This window comes from Narcine bancroftii, chromosome 2 (assembly GCF_036971445.1).
Source record: "Narcine bancroftii isolate sNarBan1 chromosome 2, sNarBan1.hap1, whole genome shotgun sequence".
Lineage (NCBI taxonomy): Eukaryota > Metazoa > Chordata > Chondrichthyes > Torpediniformes > Narcinidae > Narcine > Narcine bancroftii.
In genome coordinates this window covers 305,607,383-305,627,289 of record NC_091470.1, presented here as the reverse complement: position 1 = coordinate 305,627,289, position 19,907 = coordinate 305,607,383, and the positions used below count along the sequence as shown (strand labels likewise).

General features: G+C 43.3%; 1 protein-coding gene across 1 annotated transcript; it reads right to left on the bottom strand.

Annotated features, from left to right (window-relative positions):
* Positions 1-10,025: 10,025 nt before the first annotated feature.
* Positions 10,026-18,279, bottom strand: LOC138755489 (endogenous retrovirus group 3 member 1 Env polyprotein-like). Its single transcript, XM_069921527.1, has 2 exons — positions 17,608-18,279; positions 10,026-12,565 (listed from the first exon to the last, which is right to left on the bottom strand). The coding sequence occupies exon 2, from the start codon at positions 12,253-12,255 to the stop codon at positions 10,555-10,557; it is 1,701 nt and encodes a 566-aa protein (XP_069777628.1). The 5' UTR covers positions 12,256-12,565; positions 17,608-18,279; the 3' UTR covers positions 10,026-10,554.
* Positions 18,280-19,907: the final 1,628 nt, after the last annotated feature.

Genomic DNA, 19,907 nt, shown 5'->3' with positions numbered 1-19,907 from the left:
TGCTAATAAAAGCCATGATTATTGTTTGACCACATCATTTTTGTCTACTTCATCATCTGGCACCTCAATTTTATTAGCAGAAATGGATACAGCACTCAAGCCAGATGACTGATAATCAACCAGTCTGCTCCGAGGGCCAGAGAAATTTTCAACCACTGGATTGCTTGTTTAGATTACTACATGGGTCGAAACAATGTGGTAAATGAGGCGATACAGTGGGGCCACCTGAACTATCTGCTGGGTGAGGTCCCTTTCGCCGTAATGCAAGGAGCTACCACTCTGGCTATAGCCCGGGAACGTCTGACTGCTTACTATGCAGGGCCACGGAATGTGGTGCTTGCTTGACACCAGTTGCTGACTAGATGCTAGAAACCCAGGGAAAGTGATGCTGCCTATGTACTGGCTCTCGACACGGGCAAATGAATGTGATGTCAGGGCAGTCAATGTGCAACAACACCGCAATGCCTTGAAGCTGGATGCTTTAGTCAATAGGATTGACTCCAGTTACATCCGACAGAGGCTGCTGGAGACGGAGCCCTTAACCTACAACCGGGCAGTCACTCTAGCCAAAACACTGAGAAGTGCCATGCAGTCCAGTGAAATGCTAGAAACTGAAAAGGAAACATCCAGGAGTGCTGGAACCCCGAAGGAAAGAAAAAGGCAAACTCCTGAAAAATGCTACTTCTGTGATAAGAGATGACACCCGAGACAGAAGTTCCTGGCTCGATTTGCTACCTGCAGCTATTGTGGGAAACTCGGCCACTTTGCTAAAGCGTGTAAGGCGAAAAGTACTCCCACTGATAAGAAGAAGAAGAGAAGCACCAAGAAAATGCATCCTGGTGCTGCAGGAATGGAAGACAACTGTGAAAAGGGGGAATCTTCAGACGAGCAGGCTGAATCGACTTCAAGTGATGGAGAGGTGAGATCCTCTGTGATAGCTCAATTGACTCCAAAGCTTGGGGGAACGGTCGACTATGAAGGGGGAGGTGAATGGTGAGACTCTTAATTGTCTAATAGACTCGGGGAGTGCTGACAGCTACATCCACGGGAGAGTTGTCAGAGCCTTAAATTTGTGGAGATATCCAGCGAACCGAAAGATATCGATGGCTTGTAGTGAACTTACAAAAACTGTACAGGACAAGTGTAAATTACTTTAAATTTGCAGGGTCATTGCCTGGCTGATGTGTGGCTCTTTATTATGCCAGAGCTCTGCACCCCTGTGGTACTGGGGTTAGATATTAAATCTCAGATGAACAGTGTAGTGTTAAATTTCAGTGGGCCACTACCCACACTTACCATCCTCCGCGCTAATTACTGCGGACTGTCCACATTAAAGATCAAAGTTCCCTCCATTTTCAGTGATTTATCCCCCAAGTGTCGGCCGATTGCCATTAAGAGCCGTTCTTACAGCAAAGAGGATCGTGAATTTATCAAAGCTGAGACCCAGAGATTGCTTAAAGAGGGAGTAATTGAACCCAGTAAGAGTCTGTGGCGAGCCCAGGTGGTAGTTGTGAAAAATCACACTAAGAAACGACTCGCTATTGACTACAGCCAGACAATCAACCATTACACTAACCTGGATGCCTACCCCCTGCCACACATCAATGAAATGATTAATCAGATAGTGCAATACAAAGTGTACTCCAGCATCGACCTCAAAGCAGCTTACCACCAAATCCCCATTTAAAAAAAAGGAACAACCCTATACAGCCTTTGAGGCTGATGGAGGGTTATACTAGTTGAAAAGGGTACCTTTTGGAGTCACTAATGGTGTGTCAGTGTTTCAGAGGGAAATGGATAAGATTGCTAGGGCGTATGAGTTACAGGGTACGTTTCCCTATCTGGATAATGTCACTATCTGTGGAAAAACACAGGCTGAGCACGACAACAACTTAAAGAAAATTTTAGCAATAGCTAAAGAACTGAACCTTACATTTAACGAGGGCAAATGTGTGTTCAACGCGACAGAGCTACCCTTTCTGGGATACATTGTCCGCAAGGGCGAAATCCACCCCGACCTGGAAAGAATGGCCCCCCTTAAGAAGTTACCACCCCCAAACTCAGCAAAAGCCCTTAAAAGGTGTTTGGGATTCTTTTCCTACTACTGCAAATGGGTTTGGGACTATGCCACGAAGGCATGCCCTCTGTTTGACACTGAATCTTTTCCTCTCTCTCCAATGGCCTTGAAGGTTTTCGAGAGAATTAAAACTGATATTGTCAAAGCTGCACTCTCGTCCATTGACGAGGATGTCCCATTTCAAGTGGAAACCGATGCCTCAGATTGTGCCTTGGAAGGAACCCTTAATCAAAAGGGCAGACCTGCGGCATTCTTCTCCCGCACGTTACACGGACCTGAACTTAAACATCCTGCCATTGATAAAGAACCCCAGGCTATTATTAAAGCTGTTCACTACTGGAGACACTTTCTAGCCAGCAGAAAATTTACTCTTGTCACTGATCAGAAATCTGTAGCCTACATGTTCAGTACTAAACACAAAAGTAAAATCAAGAACGATAAGATGGCACGATGGCGAATAGAACTCTCAACTTATACTTATGAGATCAGGTACAGACCGGGCAGGTTAAATGATCCCTCTGACGCATTGTCACGATCTGCTGCTGGTACTCAGCTGGAGGGGCTAAAAGAAATACATAGCAGACTGTGCCAGCCAAGAGTCACAAGATTCTTCCACTACATAAGGGCTATCAATCTTCCTTACTCTCTGGAAGAAGTCAGGAAATTGACTAAAAGCTGTCCTGTTGGCACAAAATGCAAACCACAATACTTCAAAGCTCCAGAGGACACTCTCATCAAGGTAACCCGACCTTTTGAGAGGATTAGCTTAGATTTTAAAGGGCGTTTCCTTCCAACAACAAAAATGTATATTTCCTTACTATAATTGACAAATATTCCAGGTTTCCCTTTTCTCGTCAGCGTCTGTCATTAAGTCACTTGACAGAATTTTCAGATTTTTGGTTTTCCCAATTACATTCATACTGATGAGCATTCATGAGCGCTGAAATGCAGTGAGCCCTGCTACGAAAGGGGATTGCCACCAACCGTACCACAAGCTACAACCCGCAGGGCAATGGGCAGGTTGAAAGGGCTAATGCTACTGTACTCACATCAGCAGTGCGAGTATAAGACAGCTTTAATAAACTAATATGTACACTAAGAGGTCTTGTCTCTCTGCAAGACAAACCTGGAAGACTAGACTGTAGCTCTGGACTGCATTATATACAAGGTCACCGGGATGACCCCTGGTGACCTAGTGGTGTAATTACATATCACCACAGCTACAATCTGGAAGACTGTTAATCTTGCTTTAAAAACACATGGTTACCCTGTTACCCGGTGGTAGGAGGTGCCGCCTGAGGCACTACATTCTATTCGGTCTTTATTGTGTACTGCAACAAATCAAACACCTCATGAACAAATGTTTGCCTTTCCTATGAAATCAGGAACTGTGAAGGACTGGCCAGCCTGTTTATCTGAGCCTGGATCCGTGTTGCTGAAGAGCCACGCTCGGGCGCGTAAAACAGACCCCCTAGTCCAACCAGTTCAGCTACTGCATACTAACCCCAACTACGCTCATGTTAAATTCCCAGACGGGAGTACTGACACCGTACTCCTAAGAGATCTGGCCTCGCCTGCTTTGCCCCTTCCTCGCACCCTACTCAGTGTGAGCCTGAGAGGTTGGACTCACACCCACAGCCTGTGACCCCTAGTAAGCTTTCAGATGGCTATGCTGAGGCTCCACTGCCTCACGCTGGCGATTCTGGAGCAGGTCCAGAAGCCAGTCCTTCCCACACTACAGACCCAGGACCTGTACCATTTCCCAAGGTTGCAAAGGAGCCACCTGTTTTGAGACAAGCGGCAGAATTCGTAAACAACCTGATATGCTGACATATTCATAAAACATCTCATTATATTTCGATTGCTTGCTAGATATTGGTGTATTTTGGCTGTTAGTGTATCTCAAGGCCAAACATGGTACCTATGTATCGCTTGCTTCAGTCTTTCCTAGACTGAATTTAACCCTTCTTCTGCTGGGGCTAGACTGTGGTGAATGTCTGCCAAGCTGCCTGTCTCCCCTCTGGCGAGCCTTGCTGTTCTAACATTGGCTGTGCATTATCTCTACTGTTAAGGACACTCCCTTTGCATATAACTGTATATGCCTCTTTTGTCTTTCATTATTGTACCATGAGTTTCTGCTAATAAAAGCCATGATTATTGTTTGACCATATCGTCTTTGTCTACTTCATCAACTGGCACTTCAGTAATGGCCTGCACTCCCTGCCATAGCTGGTGTGTATCTGACTCTACCTTCTGCCGGAATTGCCACTTTGCTTTGGAGGTGGCCTTCTGCAGGTCATACCTGAACTTCTTGTAAAGATCTTGATCCCCAGCCTTAAACACTCTTGTTCTCATCCTCAGCAGTTTGTGGATTCCCTGATTCATCCAGGGGGTCTGGTTGGGGAACACCCATTATTTGCGCATGGGCACACACTCATCCACATAGGTCTTGATGAAGTCAGTGACTCATGTTGCATATTCATTTAAGTCTATGGATGAGTTCTTGAATATTAAATTGAATATTTTAACATTAAAGTGGATAGGGAAAGTCAATCAGTATGGGAATTCAGGAGAGAGTTTGTGTAATGTCTACAGGATGGGAGGTGATTAGAGAGCTTAAGGTAAAGGAACCCTTAGGAGGCAGTGATTTTAGAGAAATAAAATAAATTACAGTTGCATTAGAGTGTAACTAGCCAAAATTGATTGGAAAAACACACTAATGGGGAAGACATCAGATCAGTAATTGCTAGAGATTATGTACAAAAAGAGAAAAGTGCAGGACAGACACATACCAAAAAGTAAGAAAATAGTGAATGAAAAAATGAGACAATTGTGGCTAATGAGGGAAATTAAAGCCAAAATAAAAGCAAAAGAGAGAGCATCACAAGATAAAGGAACAGAAGTAGGCCATTTGTCCCATCGCATCTGTCTGCAACTCCACCCTGAGCTAAACTGTTCTCATATCTAGTTCTAAATTCCAGCTTTTTCCCCATATCCCTAAATTAGATAACTATCAATCTACTCCTTAAACTTCCCAAGGAGTCTACTTCCAGTTGCATACAAGGAAGTAAAAAAAAATAAGTGGGAAGATAGAAGACTGGGAAATTTTAAAAAATTTGGAGAAGACAACAAAGGAGGTGGTGAGGAAAGAAAAGAATTATTAAAGGAGGTTAGCAAGTAATATCAAAGTGGATACTAAAAATATTTTAAAAATGAGTAAAAGAGTGACCAAAGTAGACATATGGCCAACAGAAAATGATGCTGGAGCAATGGAAATGGGACACAAGGAGATGGCAGAGGAACTGAATGAATATTTTGGATCAGTCTTCACTGTGGAAAATATTAGTAGCATACTCGACTGTCATGGCTCTCTCAGAAGAGAAATAAGTGTGGTCAAGATCATGAGAGAAGTACTTGGGAAGCTAAATGGTCTAAGGGTGGATAAGTCTCCTAGACTGGATGGAATACATCCTCTGTTCTGAAGGATGTATTCCAGGAATCAATTGAGTCTGGCATGGTTCCGGTGGACTGGAGGATTGCAAATGTCACTCCACTGTTTAAGAAGGGAGCGATGCCACATAAAGGAAATTTTAGACCTAGTCACCTGCCGATGGTAGTTGGGAAGTTGTTGGAGTCAATCATCAAGGATGAGATTATGGAGTACCTGGAAGTACATGAAAAGATGGGCCCAAGTCAAAATGGTTTCCTGAAAGGAAAATCACGCCTGACAAACCTAATGCAATTTTTTGAAGTGATCACAAATTGGATAGACAAGGGAGATTTGTATATTTGGACTTTATGAAGAACTTTGACAAGGTGCCACACGTAAGGCTGCTAAACAGGATGAGAGCCCAAGGAATTACAGGAAGGAGATTAGCATGGCTAGAACATTGGCTGAACGGCAGGAAACAAGAGGGTAGGAAGAAAGGGATCCTATTCTGGTTAGTTACCAGTTACCAGTTGTGTTCTGCAAGGGTTGGTATTGAAGCCGCTTCCTTTTAAGATATATATAAATAATTTGGATTATGGAATAGATGGCTCTGTGTCTAAATTTGCAAATGATACCAAAATAGGTGGTAGCCGAGGTGATGCTGAGGATACAGAAAGGCTGTAGAGAGATTTAGATCAATAAGTATAAAGTACTGGTGAGACCTCACGGATTACTGTGTACAGTTTTGGAAACTGTATTTGAGAAAATGTGCTAGTTTTGGAGAGAGTTCAGAGAAGATTTACCAGAATGATACCAGGAATACCAGCATATGAGGAATGATTGACGGCTCTTGAACTATATTCATTGAGTGAAGAAGGATAAGAGGCATTGTGAATGTTTGAAGGCCTGGACAGAGTAGATGTAGAAAGGATGTTTTCCAGTGTAGGGGATTCTAGGATGAGGGTAAATTTTCAGGATAAAAGGGCATCAATTTAAAATAGAGATGTAGAAAAGTTTCTTTGGTCAGAGGGCCGTGAGTCTATGAAAATTGTTGCCACAGGCAGCTGTGGAAGTGAGGTCATTGGGTGTATTTAAGGCAGGTTTTCGATGAGTCTGGGCATCAAGGGTTATAGGGCGAAGGCTGAGAAGTGGGACTGAGTAGGTGGATAGATCAGCTCATGATTAGAATGGCGAGCAGAATAGATGGGCCAATAAGTCGACTTCTGCCCCTATATTTTGTGATCTTTTGATAAATCTACATCCCTCGTGCTGATATTCAGGATGTATCTTTCCAGCAATGGATATCGTACAAAAAAGGTGGGAATGGGGTGGATTGAGGGGTCTTAACATGTGAAAAGTTTCACTGAATTTCACTGAATTGTACTTCACTATTATAAACTAAATATATTTTGTGTAATTTAATTGGTCTCAATTTTAATTGACTTGTTCACTCCAAATGAATTGATAAAGTGTTTCAGCTTTGATGAAGGGACATAAGCCCGAATCTTTGGTTATGTATCTTTATCTTTGCTACCAGCTGAGTTTCCCCAGCATTGTGTTTACAAGTACAATAATTCAATGAATGGGTCCACCGCTTTAAAGTATATCCAGCCTATTAGCATTTTACAACCATGTTTGTTTTCTATTCAGCACCAAAGGCATTATTAATGCACTTATGCAATATCCTCAATTCTAATATCGAAAAGTCCAGGTTGGAGGATCTATTATGTTTATAATTACAATGATAATTCAATCAGTCCTAACATATGGAAGAACAATGTGACATCATGATTCATTATGAAGTGGACTAACGTATCCAAATTAAATGAATAATGATCTTTAAGCATCTCTTTGATTGTGAACTGGTGCAATACAATGTTGATTTCGGTATTAGTGCAACATTGTGCACAGTCAGCTGTTGTGAGGTAAATTAATGAGCAAAACAGAAAATGCATCAGGATGTTCAAATAATGTGGTGATCTCTCTTAACATTGTCCATGAAATGTTTGCTGTGATTATGAAGTACTGCCGAGTGATATTCTTCCCTAGTCGTGAAAAATATTTGTGGATTTAGCCTTACTACATTTCACTGAAATGCTGCCAGGTTTTATTTTGAATTTTGGTTTTCGTGGGTTTACATCGGCTTTTAAGTTCATTGCTTTTGTCCCAGTGTTCTACTTGACAAAGTGAATAATGCAAAACAAACACAGAAGTGTACAGTAAGATCAATGTGTATCACTGTTAAAATTTGGAATATCTTTCAACTGATACATTTAAGATAGTCAATGTGTAATACAAACAACGAGGTCACGCATCATCCACAGAGATAATGTTTCAAGTCTGGACCCTTCGTCAGAACTGTGTTTTGACAAACGATCCTGGACCTGAAATGTTTCACTTTCAATAGAGGCTGTCCAACCTGTTGATTATTTCCAGCATTTTTAGTGTTTCAGATTTCCAGCATTTCTCTCGCTCTTCCACCCCACCCCCCCTCATTCTCTGCCCCCCTCTGACTCTCCCCCTCTCTCTCGTTCTCCTGAAGCAGGGTCAAGGTCATCCCCTCAAAGCTGATCAGTAAACACAAAGACTTGAGCCTCAAAACCCCACTTAGGTTCTTGACTTCCTCTCCTACAGTCAACAGTCAGTGAGGTTTGGAAAGAACATCTCCAAAATCTCCATCAGTACCAGAACACTGCAGGGTTACATTCTTATCCCCCTGCTCTATTGACTTTAAACCTATGAATGATGACTTGGAATGAAAATAATGTCATCTACAAATATGCTGAGAGTAGTGGGTTGTATAAAATGGGGAGATGAGTCACCATACAGGAGGGAGATTTAAAACTTGGCTGAATTTACAACAACCTCACACTCAATGTCACTAAAGCTAAGGAGCGGGTTGTGGAAGGGAAAACCCGAAGTTTATGATCTTGTGATCAGTGTGGGATCAGAGATGGGGAGGGAGGACCTTTCCTGGAGCCAACACACAATGCCTCTACTTCACCTCTGACCTCCCCAACTCTTCACCTCCCCCAACATCCTCTACCATACTAACTCTCACTCTGACCCCTAGTTAGTCATTACCATCCCGTCTGACCTTCCCCTCTCTGAGACAGAGTGCTCTGTCCTCAGTAGAGACCTTACCTTCATCTGCCTCCACCCACATCTCAATGAGTTCCACACTTGCCATGATGCCGAACTTTTCTTCCATTGCCTCTGTCTCCAGGCCCCTGACTCTCCACTGCCTACCCAAAACCCCACTTTAAGCCTTCTTCCTCCTCTTGGACACCTCATCCTGGCCAGCTGCCCACTCTAGTCTTTTTTATTAACAATTACATCTGAGACATCGACCATCTCAACTTCAGCACTCCCCTTTCTTATTCCAACTTCACCCCTCCGAACACCCTGCCCTCAACTCTCTCAACCTAAACAACCTCAGCCTCACTGCCAAATCCACATTCAAGGGTGGTGCTGTTGTGGTCTGGCACACTGACCTCTACCTTCTGAGGTCAGATAACAGCTATCTCCTCCTACTTATCCCTTCCATAGGACCCCACCACTATCTTCAACCTCATCACCTCTGGTCACCTCCCTCCTACAGCCTCCAATCTTATTGTTTCCCTTTTTCTGTACTGCCCAGTTCTACCTCTTACCAAGAAACACAAATTAATTATGCAAGTTGACCCATTGTTTCCACTTGCTCTTGCCCCTCCGAACTAGTATCGTCTTACCTTGACTCCATATTTTCTCCCCTAGTCCAATCCTTCCCCAATTACATCTGCAATACCTGACATGCATTTCATTTCTTCAATAACTTCCAATACCCTAAACTTGACCGCCTCATTTTCATCAAGGTTATCCAATCCCTTTACACCTCCATACCCCATAGAGAGGTTCTAAAAGCTTTTCATTTCTTTCTTGACAAGAGACCTAAACAATCACCCTCCAACACCATCTTCTTCTGCCTTGCAAATCTTGTTCTCACTTAATTATTTCTCCTTTGACTCATCCCACTTTCTTCAAATCAATGGAGTAGCCATGGATCCCAGCTACATCTGCCTGTTTGTGGGCTTTGCAGAACAATCCATGCTCCAAGCTTACACAGACAAGGCCCTTCAACTCTTCCTCTGCTATACTGATGTCAATATTGGTGTTGCCTCATGCACCCATGATGAACTCGTCAACTTCATTCACTTTTCTGCCAACTTCCATCTGATCTCAAATTCACCTGGTCCATCTCCGGCAACATCTTTGCTTTTCTTGATCTCTCTGTCTCCATCTCAGGAGACAAGGTTTCCACAGACATATTTTACAAACCCAACAAATACCTTGACTGCACTTCTTCACATACAGTCCCCTATAAGCATTTGATCCTCTTCTCGCAATTTCTCTGACTCAGTCGTATCTGTTCCTAAGATGAGGTCTTCCAGTCCAGATGATCTGAAATGTCCAACTTCTTCCTTAAACATGGCTTCGCCCACACCACCATTGTCAGAAATAAAACTTCTCACACATGAGTCTCTTTAAAACTGATGACACGACAAGCTTTATTTACAAGTCTGCAGAGTTGGACTCAACTGGTTTCTCACCAGTTAAGCCCCGATACATACAGTGCATTGATTTTTATACCCTTATTATTTGCCCTTCCCCTTCTTATTAATACTGTTTTAATTGGTTAGTATTACAAAAGCATTTTAAGTATAACTGCATTTTTAATTATCACGTTCGTTACGTACGCTGTGAACTCTACATACACTAAATTCTGTTTCTCACCCTTCTTATCAATCCTTTGTCTCCTGCATGTCTCTCACTATGACCATGAAAAGATAGGTTTAAAAAAACATATTCAGCAGATCCTTTTGTCCTTGACTGCTAGTAAACTCTCTGTCCGTTCTGGCTTCCCTGTTTATGATTAATCATCACATTTTAACTTAAGTCTTTTTAACCTAAATTCTCTATATAACAATCCACCCCTTTCTCTCTTTAAAATGTGTTGAATATATATATAGATATGAATGGGGATTCTAAGCTAGGGAAGAGAAACGTTTTATGATACATTAATCTCACGCTGAAATAAAAGTCTTACAGGGTCTCCCATTCCCCCTGGTTGCATAGCTTGTTCGACCATGGAAATCACCAGGCTGCGTAGACAGGGAATAATACAGGGCAAAATAAGTAGGAGGAATAAAATACCTCCGATGACCCACAAGAAGGTACGCCACCAGGTTCCTCCAAACCATTTGTCCATCCAATTAAATTGTGGGAAAGGATGCCAAGTTTGAACCGGTACATGGGACAATGTACGAATATTATCAGCGATTTTACGAACGGCTTTTCCATTATCATCAATCTGTAAGCAGCAGTTAGTCAAATTAAGCTTGCCACATGCACCTCCTTCCGTGGCTAGGAGATAGTCTAGGGCTAGACGGTTCTGATATATAGCAGAGCGCATTTGACCTTGCTGGGATGCAAGTAATTGCAGGGCTATAGCTGTTTGATTTGTAACAATTTCAAGGACTGCTTGTAAGCGAATTATGCGATTTAACATATATATAGGAGTACGATAACCCCAGGATCCATCTTGAGCCCATGTAGCGGGACCATAATATTGAATTATGCGTTCTGGAGGCCAATCATCTCTCCATTGTCCCAAATGTACCGTGGTAGAGCGGGGTTGACGATGTAATGTATCAAAGACCTTCACACCTAATTTATGACCGTGATCGTGGGGTAGAAGGAAAAATTCTGGGCGGATTATTCCTAGGAAACAAGTTCCACTCCACCGTGAGGGAAGACGAGTATAAGCTTTATTACCACATACCCAGAATAATCCATTTGGGGATACTCCATACCCCCTTTCCCAAACTCTTTTAAGAACGGGATTTGATTGGTATGGTCCTGTGATGGTGGAAGTGGTACAATTCCAAAACTGAATACTATTAGACAGGGGTAGGCAATTAGTTTTAAAAACAGTGGATAAGAACCAAGTCTGGGGTTTAGGAAACCAAGTGAAAACACCAGGCGAAATGCGAATCCATACAGCCTTGCAGGGACTTTCTCCTACTGGGTATTTGCCGGCTCGTGAGAGACAATAAAAACCAGAGGGGACGTTAGAGAGAGACCAGGTTTCTCTTGATCTCGTTCGGTTAGTTGTCCAAATCCGGGAAATCATGGTCAATGAATTGAGGGGATCCCCCCACCAAGGCCATTGTTCTGACATCCGTGGACCTCCGCAGACCCAACAATTGGTTACATTAAAAGTTCCTGCAATTTTAGTTGCCAGATCTACAAAAAGGTTATCTCCCACAATTGCATTACCGAAACTTACATGGTTATTTGGATGGACTCGAACTAAGTCCGGCTGTCTTAAAGGGACAGGCAATTTCGAGTGTGGAGTGTAACTTTTCATTGGAACAGTACGCTGGTGTATGTAAAACCAGAGTCCATCAGGGCATGGTGGGCTTGAGTCACCTTTCCAACCGTTAAGAGGGAAAGGAGTGGTATTAGGAATCTGTATATAATGACCCATATTATTTCCTTCTTTTTCCACACAAGGGGTATATGGATGTTGGGTGGTATTTTCTGCCCAGCATTTCTCAGGAACTGAGGTATGGGAAATGAAATTACCTTCCTTTCTTCCCCAAATGTGGTCCTGAAACAGGACCACTGTATCTCTGCATTTCTTACATTTCACACCTGATAAAGACATAGGCAAACTAAGAAAAATCAAAGAACATAACAATAACATTGTGAATTAAGTCTTTTTGCGAAATCGTAAGGTAAGAGGTTTTTCTCCAGGAACACAAGTCCAATCTGAGTTCGTATCAGGTCCTGAGGCGCCTCTACAGGTCCCTTAAATCTGGATGCGTGTGTCCACCCCTTCTCTCTTGTTCGTGCTGCAGCTTCTGTAGTTAAGAGAACTTGGTATGGACCTTCCCACTGGGGCTGGAGTTTTTCAGTCTTCCAGGTCTTGATGAGAATCCAGTCTCCTGGTTCCACTTTGTGTAAAGAAAAGTCTAGAGGCGGTGTTTGTGCCAATAGTCCTCTCTTTCGTAAATCTGCAAGAGAGCGTGACAGTGCCTGTAAATAGTTCCTAACAAATATATCCCCTTCCCCCAAGGTGGGACACCCCTCAACTGTACTCCAGAAGGGAAGCCCAAACATCATTTCATAAGGGGACAGCCCTACATCTTTTCGTGGGGCAGTACGAATTCTCAATAAGGCCAGGGGCAGACACTTTATCCAAGGCATTTTAGTTTCCACCATTAACTTTGTCAATTGCATTTTTAGTGTTCCATTCATACGTTCAACCTTCCCTGAGCTTTGTGGATGCCAAGGGGTATGTAATTTCCAAGAGACCTGTAATGCATTACAAATCAATTGCTGGATTTTTGAAGAAAAATGTGGACCCCTGTCTGAGTCTATAGAATCCATTATACCATATCTGGGGATTATCTGCTCTAGGAGGAGGCGAGCTACTGTAGAGGCTGTAGTATTTATTGTTGGGAAGGCTTCTACCCATCGGGTAAAGTGATCTATTATCACCAACAGATATTTCCATCTTTGAACTTGAGGTAACTCTGTGAAGTCGATCTGGATACGTTGAAAAGTGCGTATGGCTAATTACATATGTCCTCATTATCTTCTTATTAATTTTTGTGCATAGGTAACAATTTTGCACCTCCTGTTGGGCCAAGGTGTAGATTCCCTTACACACATATTCTCGAAGCACTGTGTCACATAAGGCTTGGGTGCCCCAGTGGCTCTGATGATGCAGGTGTTTTAAAATATTGCGAGTTATTTCTTTATTTAGAACCATTCTTCCATCTGGTGTTTTCCATGTTCCATCAGGTAACTGGCTTGCGCCCAGCTGATCCATGTTCTTTTCTTCCTTAGCAGTGAAAATGGGAGCTGTCTTTATGCCTTGCCTTATTGGGATTAAAGTCAGCAAATGGACTTCTTGTTGCATGGCTGCTCTTTTGGCTTCTTCATCAGCCAGTCTGTTTCCAATTGCTGTCGGGTTATCTCCCCTTTGATGGCTTGGTATGTAGACCACTGCTATTTCCTGGGGTAATGTTAAGGCTTCTAAAGTCAGAGTAATCATCTGTTCGTGTGCCAATTCCTTTCCTCTTGATGTAATTAGACCACGCTCCTTCCAGATCTTACCAAAGGTATGCACTACCCCGTATGCGTATTTGGAATCTGTGTAAATCGTTCCAATTTTCTTTGCCAGTATTTTGAGGGCTCTCTGCAAGGCATATAGTTCACAGGATTGTGCTGACCAGCTTCCGGGTAGTCTCGTGGATTCTACTACTTTCCAAGTATTTCCTTCTATTATAGCATACCCATTTCTTCTCATTCCGTCAACACATCTGGCGGAGCCGTCAATGTAGAATTCATATCCTTCTCCCAGCGGAGTATCACAAAGGTCTTCTCGGGTCCTGGTCTGAAGATCTGTCAACTCGACACAATCGTGCTCCACCTCTCTCTCTGTTTCACTGCCGTATAAAAACTGAGCTGGGTTGCAGCTATTAATCTTTGCAAACTGTAAATCTTCTCCAACCATTAAAATGGTTTCATACTTTAATATGCGAGAATCAGTCAGCCATCGATGGGCAGTTTGTGTTAATAAAACACTCACAGAATGGGAGGTGTACACAGTCATCTTTCCTCCAAAAGTAAGTTTACGTACTTCCTCTACCAACAGAGCAGCAGCCGCTACTCCCTGGATACACGTTGGCCATCCGCGAGACACTGGGTCCATCATTTTGGAAAGGAAAGCCACTGGGTGTCGCTGATCGCCTTTTTCCTGTGTTAAAACTCCCACAGCTGTTCCTTGGTTATGAGTGACAAATAGCTGGAAGGGCTGTTTTAAAGAGGGCAGAGTGAGTACTGGGGCTCGTGTTAGGCGATGCTTCAAGTCCTCGAACCATCCCTCCTCCTCCTGGGTCCATTTCAATGGATAGTCATTTTCATTTGTCAGTTTATCATACATAAACTTCACCAAAGCTGAGTAGTCCTCTATCCATAACCTACAGTAACCTAAGAGTCCCAGGAATTGTCTTATTTCCTTCTTATTACGGGGTAAAGGCATTCTAGTGATTCCCGCAATTCGTTCAGGGGTAATCCGTTTCTGTCCTTTACTTATCTGGTGTCCCAGATATATCACAGTTCTCTCAACAAACTGTAACTTGTTCCTGGACACCCGTAGACCCTTTTTCCCCAGATAATTCAAGAGTCTAATGGTATCTCCCCTCATTTCTTGTTCCTTGGGTCCTGATAATAGTAAATCATCCACATACTGCATTAGTTGGGAATCATCAGATTGTGGATAGTCCATCAGGATTTGTTCTAGCATTTGTCCAAACAGGTTTAGAGATTCAGTGAACCCTTGGGGCAATACAGTCCACCGGAACTGTCTCCGTCTACCTGTCCATGGATTTTCCCATTCAAACGCAAACATATCTCTACTTTCCTCTTCTAATGGACATGTCCAGAAGGCATCCTTCAAGTCGATAACACTAAACCACTCATGGTCTGGGGGAATCCGACTCATAATAGTATAGGGATTAGGCACCACTGGGTGGCGGGTCTGAACAATAGCATTCAAACTTCTTAGATCCTGAACTAGGCGATAGGATCCATCTGACTTTTTTACTGGGAGTATAGGGGTGTTATAAGGTGACATGCATTCTTCTAATAGTCCGTCTCGTATTAAAGTCTCAATTACCGGCTGTAGCCCTTTTCTCCCTTCCAAAGAAATAGGATACTGACGTTTCCTTACCGGCTAATGACCTGGTATTAATGTAACATGTAAAGGTGGGATGTCCAGACCTCCTCGATTTCCCTCCTTATACCAGACTCTCTCGTCAATCTGCCGTTCATCCTCTTCCTTTAAAGCGCAGAGGTGGACTTGCACTTCTCCGTCCACAGGGAGAGCACCCAAACCTAGGAGAGCCTGTAAGTCCCTTCCTAGGAGGTTAAATCCAGCTGAAGGTAATAACAAGAGGTCTTGTACCCCTTCTCTTTCTTCCAGTTTCACTGTTACTTGGGGAATTATTGATACCATTCTGGGAGCCCCTTCTATCCCAGAAATTGTCAAATTACTTTTTATAGGCTCAGTTCCGATTGGCACAGTTATTACACTACTTCGTTCCGCTCCTGTGTCCACCATAAACACCACCTCTTCTCCCTTGGGACCAATTTTTAGTTTTACCAGGGGTTCTCTCTTATATTTGGTCCCTAACATTTGGAACCCCTGACACCCCTAATCTTCTTCCATAAGTTCGAGGGCACGCAATTCCCTCTTGTATCGGGGGAATTCCCTCTTAAAGTGTCCTTCCTCATTGCAGTAATAGCATTTAACGAACCTCCGGGGTCTTCCCTCTCTTGGATATCTTGGATTGTTTAGAGGAAGGTTTTGTTTTCTTTCCCCTCTGGATTCAGCATTCATCTGTCGGATAGTCTGTACCATAACCTTTGTCACCCTCTTTTGATCTTCTTCTTCTCTCTGCACATATACTTTTTGTGCCTTTTTTAACAGTTCACTTAGGGGTTTTTCACTCCAGTCCTCCTCCTTTTCTAGTTTCTTTCTAATACCTTGCCATGATTTGGAAACAAATTCAATTCGAATAAGCTGTTCACCCTTTGGTGTACTAGGGTCCACGCCAGCATACTGTTGGACATTCTTTCTCACCCTCTCCAAAAAATCAATAGGGGACTCGTCTTTCCCCTGGTGGTTCCCAAATGCCTTGGTAAAATTGTGACCCTTTGGCACAGCCTCCCGTATCCCTTTGATTGTCCACTCTCTATATTGTCTCATACTTGCCAATCCCTCGGGTGTTCGTTTGTCCCACCTGGGTTCATTTAAGGGATATTTTTGTTCATGGGGTCTAGGGTCCCCAGGTTGTTCATATTCCCACATGAGGAGGGCAGCCCGTCGAATCATCTGCCTCTCCTGGGGTGAAAATAATGTTCCCATTATTGCCTGCATCTCTTCCCACGTATATGTGTTTGGTCCCAAGAATTGGTCGAGCTGTTCAGCCAGTCCTATAGGATCTTCCAATAACTTTTTCATTTCTTTCTTAAATCCCCGCACCTCTGTACTAGTTAGGGGAACATTCACATATCCCGTTCCCCCTCCCGGTCCTCCCATAGGAATTTCTCTCAGGGGATTTAGGTTTATTGAAAACTTTGATGGTCCTGGACCAGTCTGGGATCTTGTCCAGGGTCGGTTTACCGGTGGAAGTTTAGGGTCCGACTCCCTTAATTCATCCTTTTTTTCCCGGCCCCCTTCGGGGCAATCAGATTCATCACCTTTCCCCTCCGGTAATAAGCTTTCCTCGGGCGCAGTAGGCACCGGGGGAATATAAGGAGGGGGAAGGTTGTCCAGAGGTTTCCATTTCTTTTCTCCTGCTACCCTCAATTTAAAACATTCTGTTAAGGATCCTGGCCAGGGAACCCAACAAAATGCATATGCTGACTCTTCTTGATTCACCTTTGGTCTCGAATTTACATATATGTTTAATGCTTGTCTAACCCAATCCTCATCAGATCCAAATTTCGGCCACCAGACCGAGGAACCTTTAATAGGTTGTTTTGACCAAAGGAGACAATATTGGACCATCTTTTTCTTGTTTTTGTCCCGATATCTTTTACTATCCCAATTTTCAAACATTCTCCCCATAGGGCTGTCAAGGGGTACTCCCAGGAATTGTCCTGAATTTTCAGACGAGCCCTTAGATTTTGATCCTCCCATTTTCCCACCTAGATCTGTTTATCGTTGCTGAGGACCCTCTCGTTCTGGACCTTACTCCCTTCTTCTCAGACGCCTCGTCGGAGGTACTGTCCCTCCTTCGGTTACCGCTGAGGTTTTCCTGGGGTTGACCCCTCTCTTCTCGGCACTTTGTCGGAGGTGCTGTCCCTCCTTCGGTTACCGCCGAGGTTTCCCTGGGGTCTATCCTAGAGTCCCGCGACAGGGTCCTCACACCACGACAAAAGATCTATACTTAATCTATTTCGTTAGGTTTTTATCCAAACAGGTGTATCCCGTTACACCTGTTACCCAATCCCCACACCACAATCGTAAGTCGTCACTTACCGGTGTCTTCCCGGGGATTGAACCGTCACCCTTCTCCTCTCCGTCTTGTCGTGTCACCCTGTCCGGATACCACTCGCTCAAGCCGCCCGAAGCGACGAGCAAGGGACTAGGAGCCGCTGAACTCAGCGGGGTGCACCGCCTCCGATGTCCCTCTTCTCGCCTCCCCTCACGGCCGGAGTGTAGATCCCGGACGAGCCCCCATTTGTCAGAAATAAAACTTCTCACACATGAGTCTCTTTAAAACTGATGACACGACAAGCTTTATTTACAAGTCTGCAGAGTTGGACTCAACTGGTTTATCACCAGTTAAGCCCCGATACATACAGTGCATTGATGTTTATACCCTTATTATTTGCCCTTCCCCTTCTTATTAATACTGTTTTAATTGGTTAGTATTACAAAAGCATTTTAAGTATAACTGCATTTTTAATTATCACGTTCGTTACGTACGCTGTGAACTCTACATACACTAAATTCTGTTTCTCACCCTTCTTATCAATCCTTTGTCTCCTGCATGTCTCTCACTATGACCATGAAAAGATAGGTTAAAAAAAACATATTCAGCAGATCCTTTTGTCCTTGACTGCTAGTAAACTCTCTGTCCGTTCTGGCTTCCCTGTTTATGATTAATCATCACATTTTAACTTAAGTCTTTTTAACCTAAATTCTCTATATAACAATCATCAACTCAGCCCTTACTCATATCTCCTCCATTTCCCGCTTATCTGCCCTGGCACCATCTGCCCCCAGATGTAACAAGCACAGGATTCCCCTTGTCTTCACCTATCAGCCTACTAGTCTCCACATCTAACTCCATAATTTCCTCCACCTACAACATGATCTTACTATGAAATATTTCTTTCCCTCTTATCTCCTCTCTGCTTTCCACAGGGACCACTCCCTCTGTGATTCCCTCATCCACTCATCCCACCTCTCCAATCTCCCCCTGTCACCTACCCCTGTGGTCACAGGAAATGACACACTTTCACCCACCTCTCCTCCCTCACCAACATTCGTGGCCTCAAACAATCCTTTCAAGTAAAGCAACACTTCACTTGTGTAACCATGGGAGTTATCTACCATTTCTGGTGCTCCCTTTGTGGCCTGTGCATGGGAAGAGACTGGGTTCAAATTGGGAGATCGCTTTGCTGAGCACTTTTGCTCTATCTGCATTGATGACAGGGATCTTCCAGTGGCCATCCACTTCAGTTCCATACCCCACTCCCATGCTCATATGTCTGTCCATGGCCTCGTATTATCCCACCAAGACCATCCCTTTTTTTCGTACCTTGATGAAGGACTCGAGAGCAAAACATTGGTTATGTATTGTTACGAGCCCAAAGGAATCCAAAATTCAGCAGAAATAGACATTCACTAAGACAAGTAGTTACTTAAACAAAAGTTGTTTTTAATTATCTTTAAACATGAAAACAGATTAAACTTTAACTTATCTCTATACTTAACTAACCCAAATATACCCTCTTCTAAGTCTAAGTGCAGGTGTATAATGCATGTGTAAATTTGAGAAAAGTTCTTTGGTTCACAGTTCAATCTCACTTCTCCTTCTTCCAAATTCTCTGGTTGCAGGCAATTCTTATACTGTGCACAGAATTTAACATGTATAAAGTTCACCAGGCTTTGGTGTTCAAAAGGTCTTGTAGGGTTTGTAGAGAGAGATATTTGTTGTTCCAGGATATCCACAACTGAGGAACCACCATTAGTCACCTCAATGTCTCGCTGATGAAACTTTCCCCATCAGGGTTCTCCAGATGATAACCTCTTTCTTTCATGCTGCCACAGAGTCCCTTTCTGTGCTCTTATTCCAAGAGAAACATCAGACAGATAGCACTTCCAGCCATCCACCACTCTGGAGCTTTCTGATTCCCACCAGCTTTACCTGGCTTGTTTCAGCTGTGACTGTTCAGTCTCTTTCAGTGTCACACACACACTGACTGTGAGAGCTTGATGCGCTTGTCTTCTCTCTCTCTTTCTCTTTCTCTCTCCAACTGCCAACTGCTAGAAAGCCCATGTGACTCACCCTTGCAGAAACCCCACCTTCTTCAGCAAACCACAGGAGATATCTTTCTTGTTCAAGCTGTTGTCTTAGGTAAACAAAACCCAGGAGTGACCTTTCTGTGAGCCACTCTGTAGGTACTTGAAAACTGCCAGTTTGTCTCCTCCAAGACAATGGTCTATTCATTTCATGACATAATTTCAATCAGCACTTACTTGTGAAATGTGCATAACATTCTCCATAGTTGTTGCAATGTTCCTGAATATGATTTATTCGGTATTTCTAT

Excerpts from the sequence above, each read along its gene's own strand:
- LOC138755489 (XM_069921527.1), bottom strand. The coding sequence starts at position 12,255 with ATGTTATTGTTATGTTCTTTGATTTTTCTTAGTTTGCCTATGTCTTTA.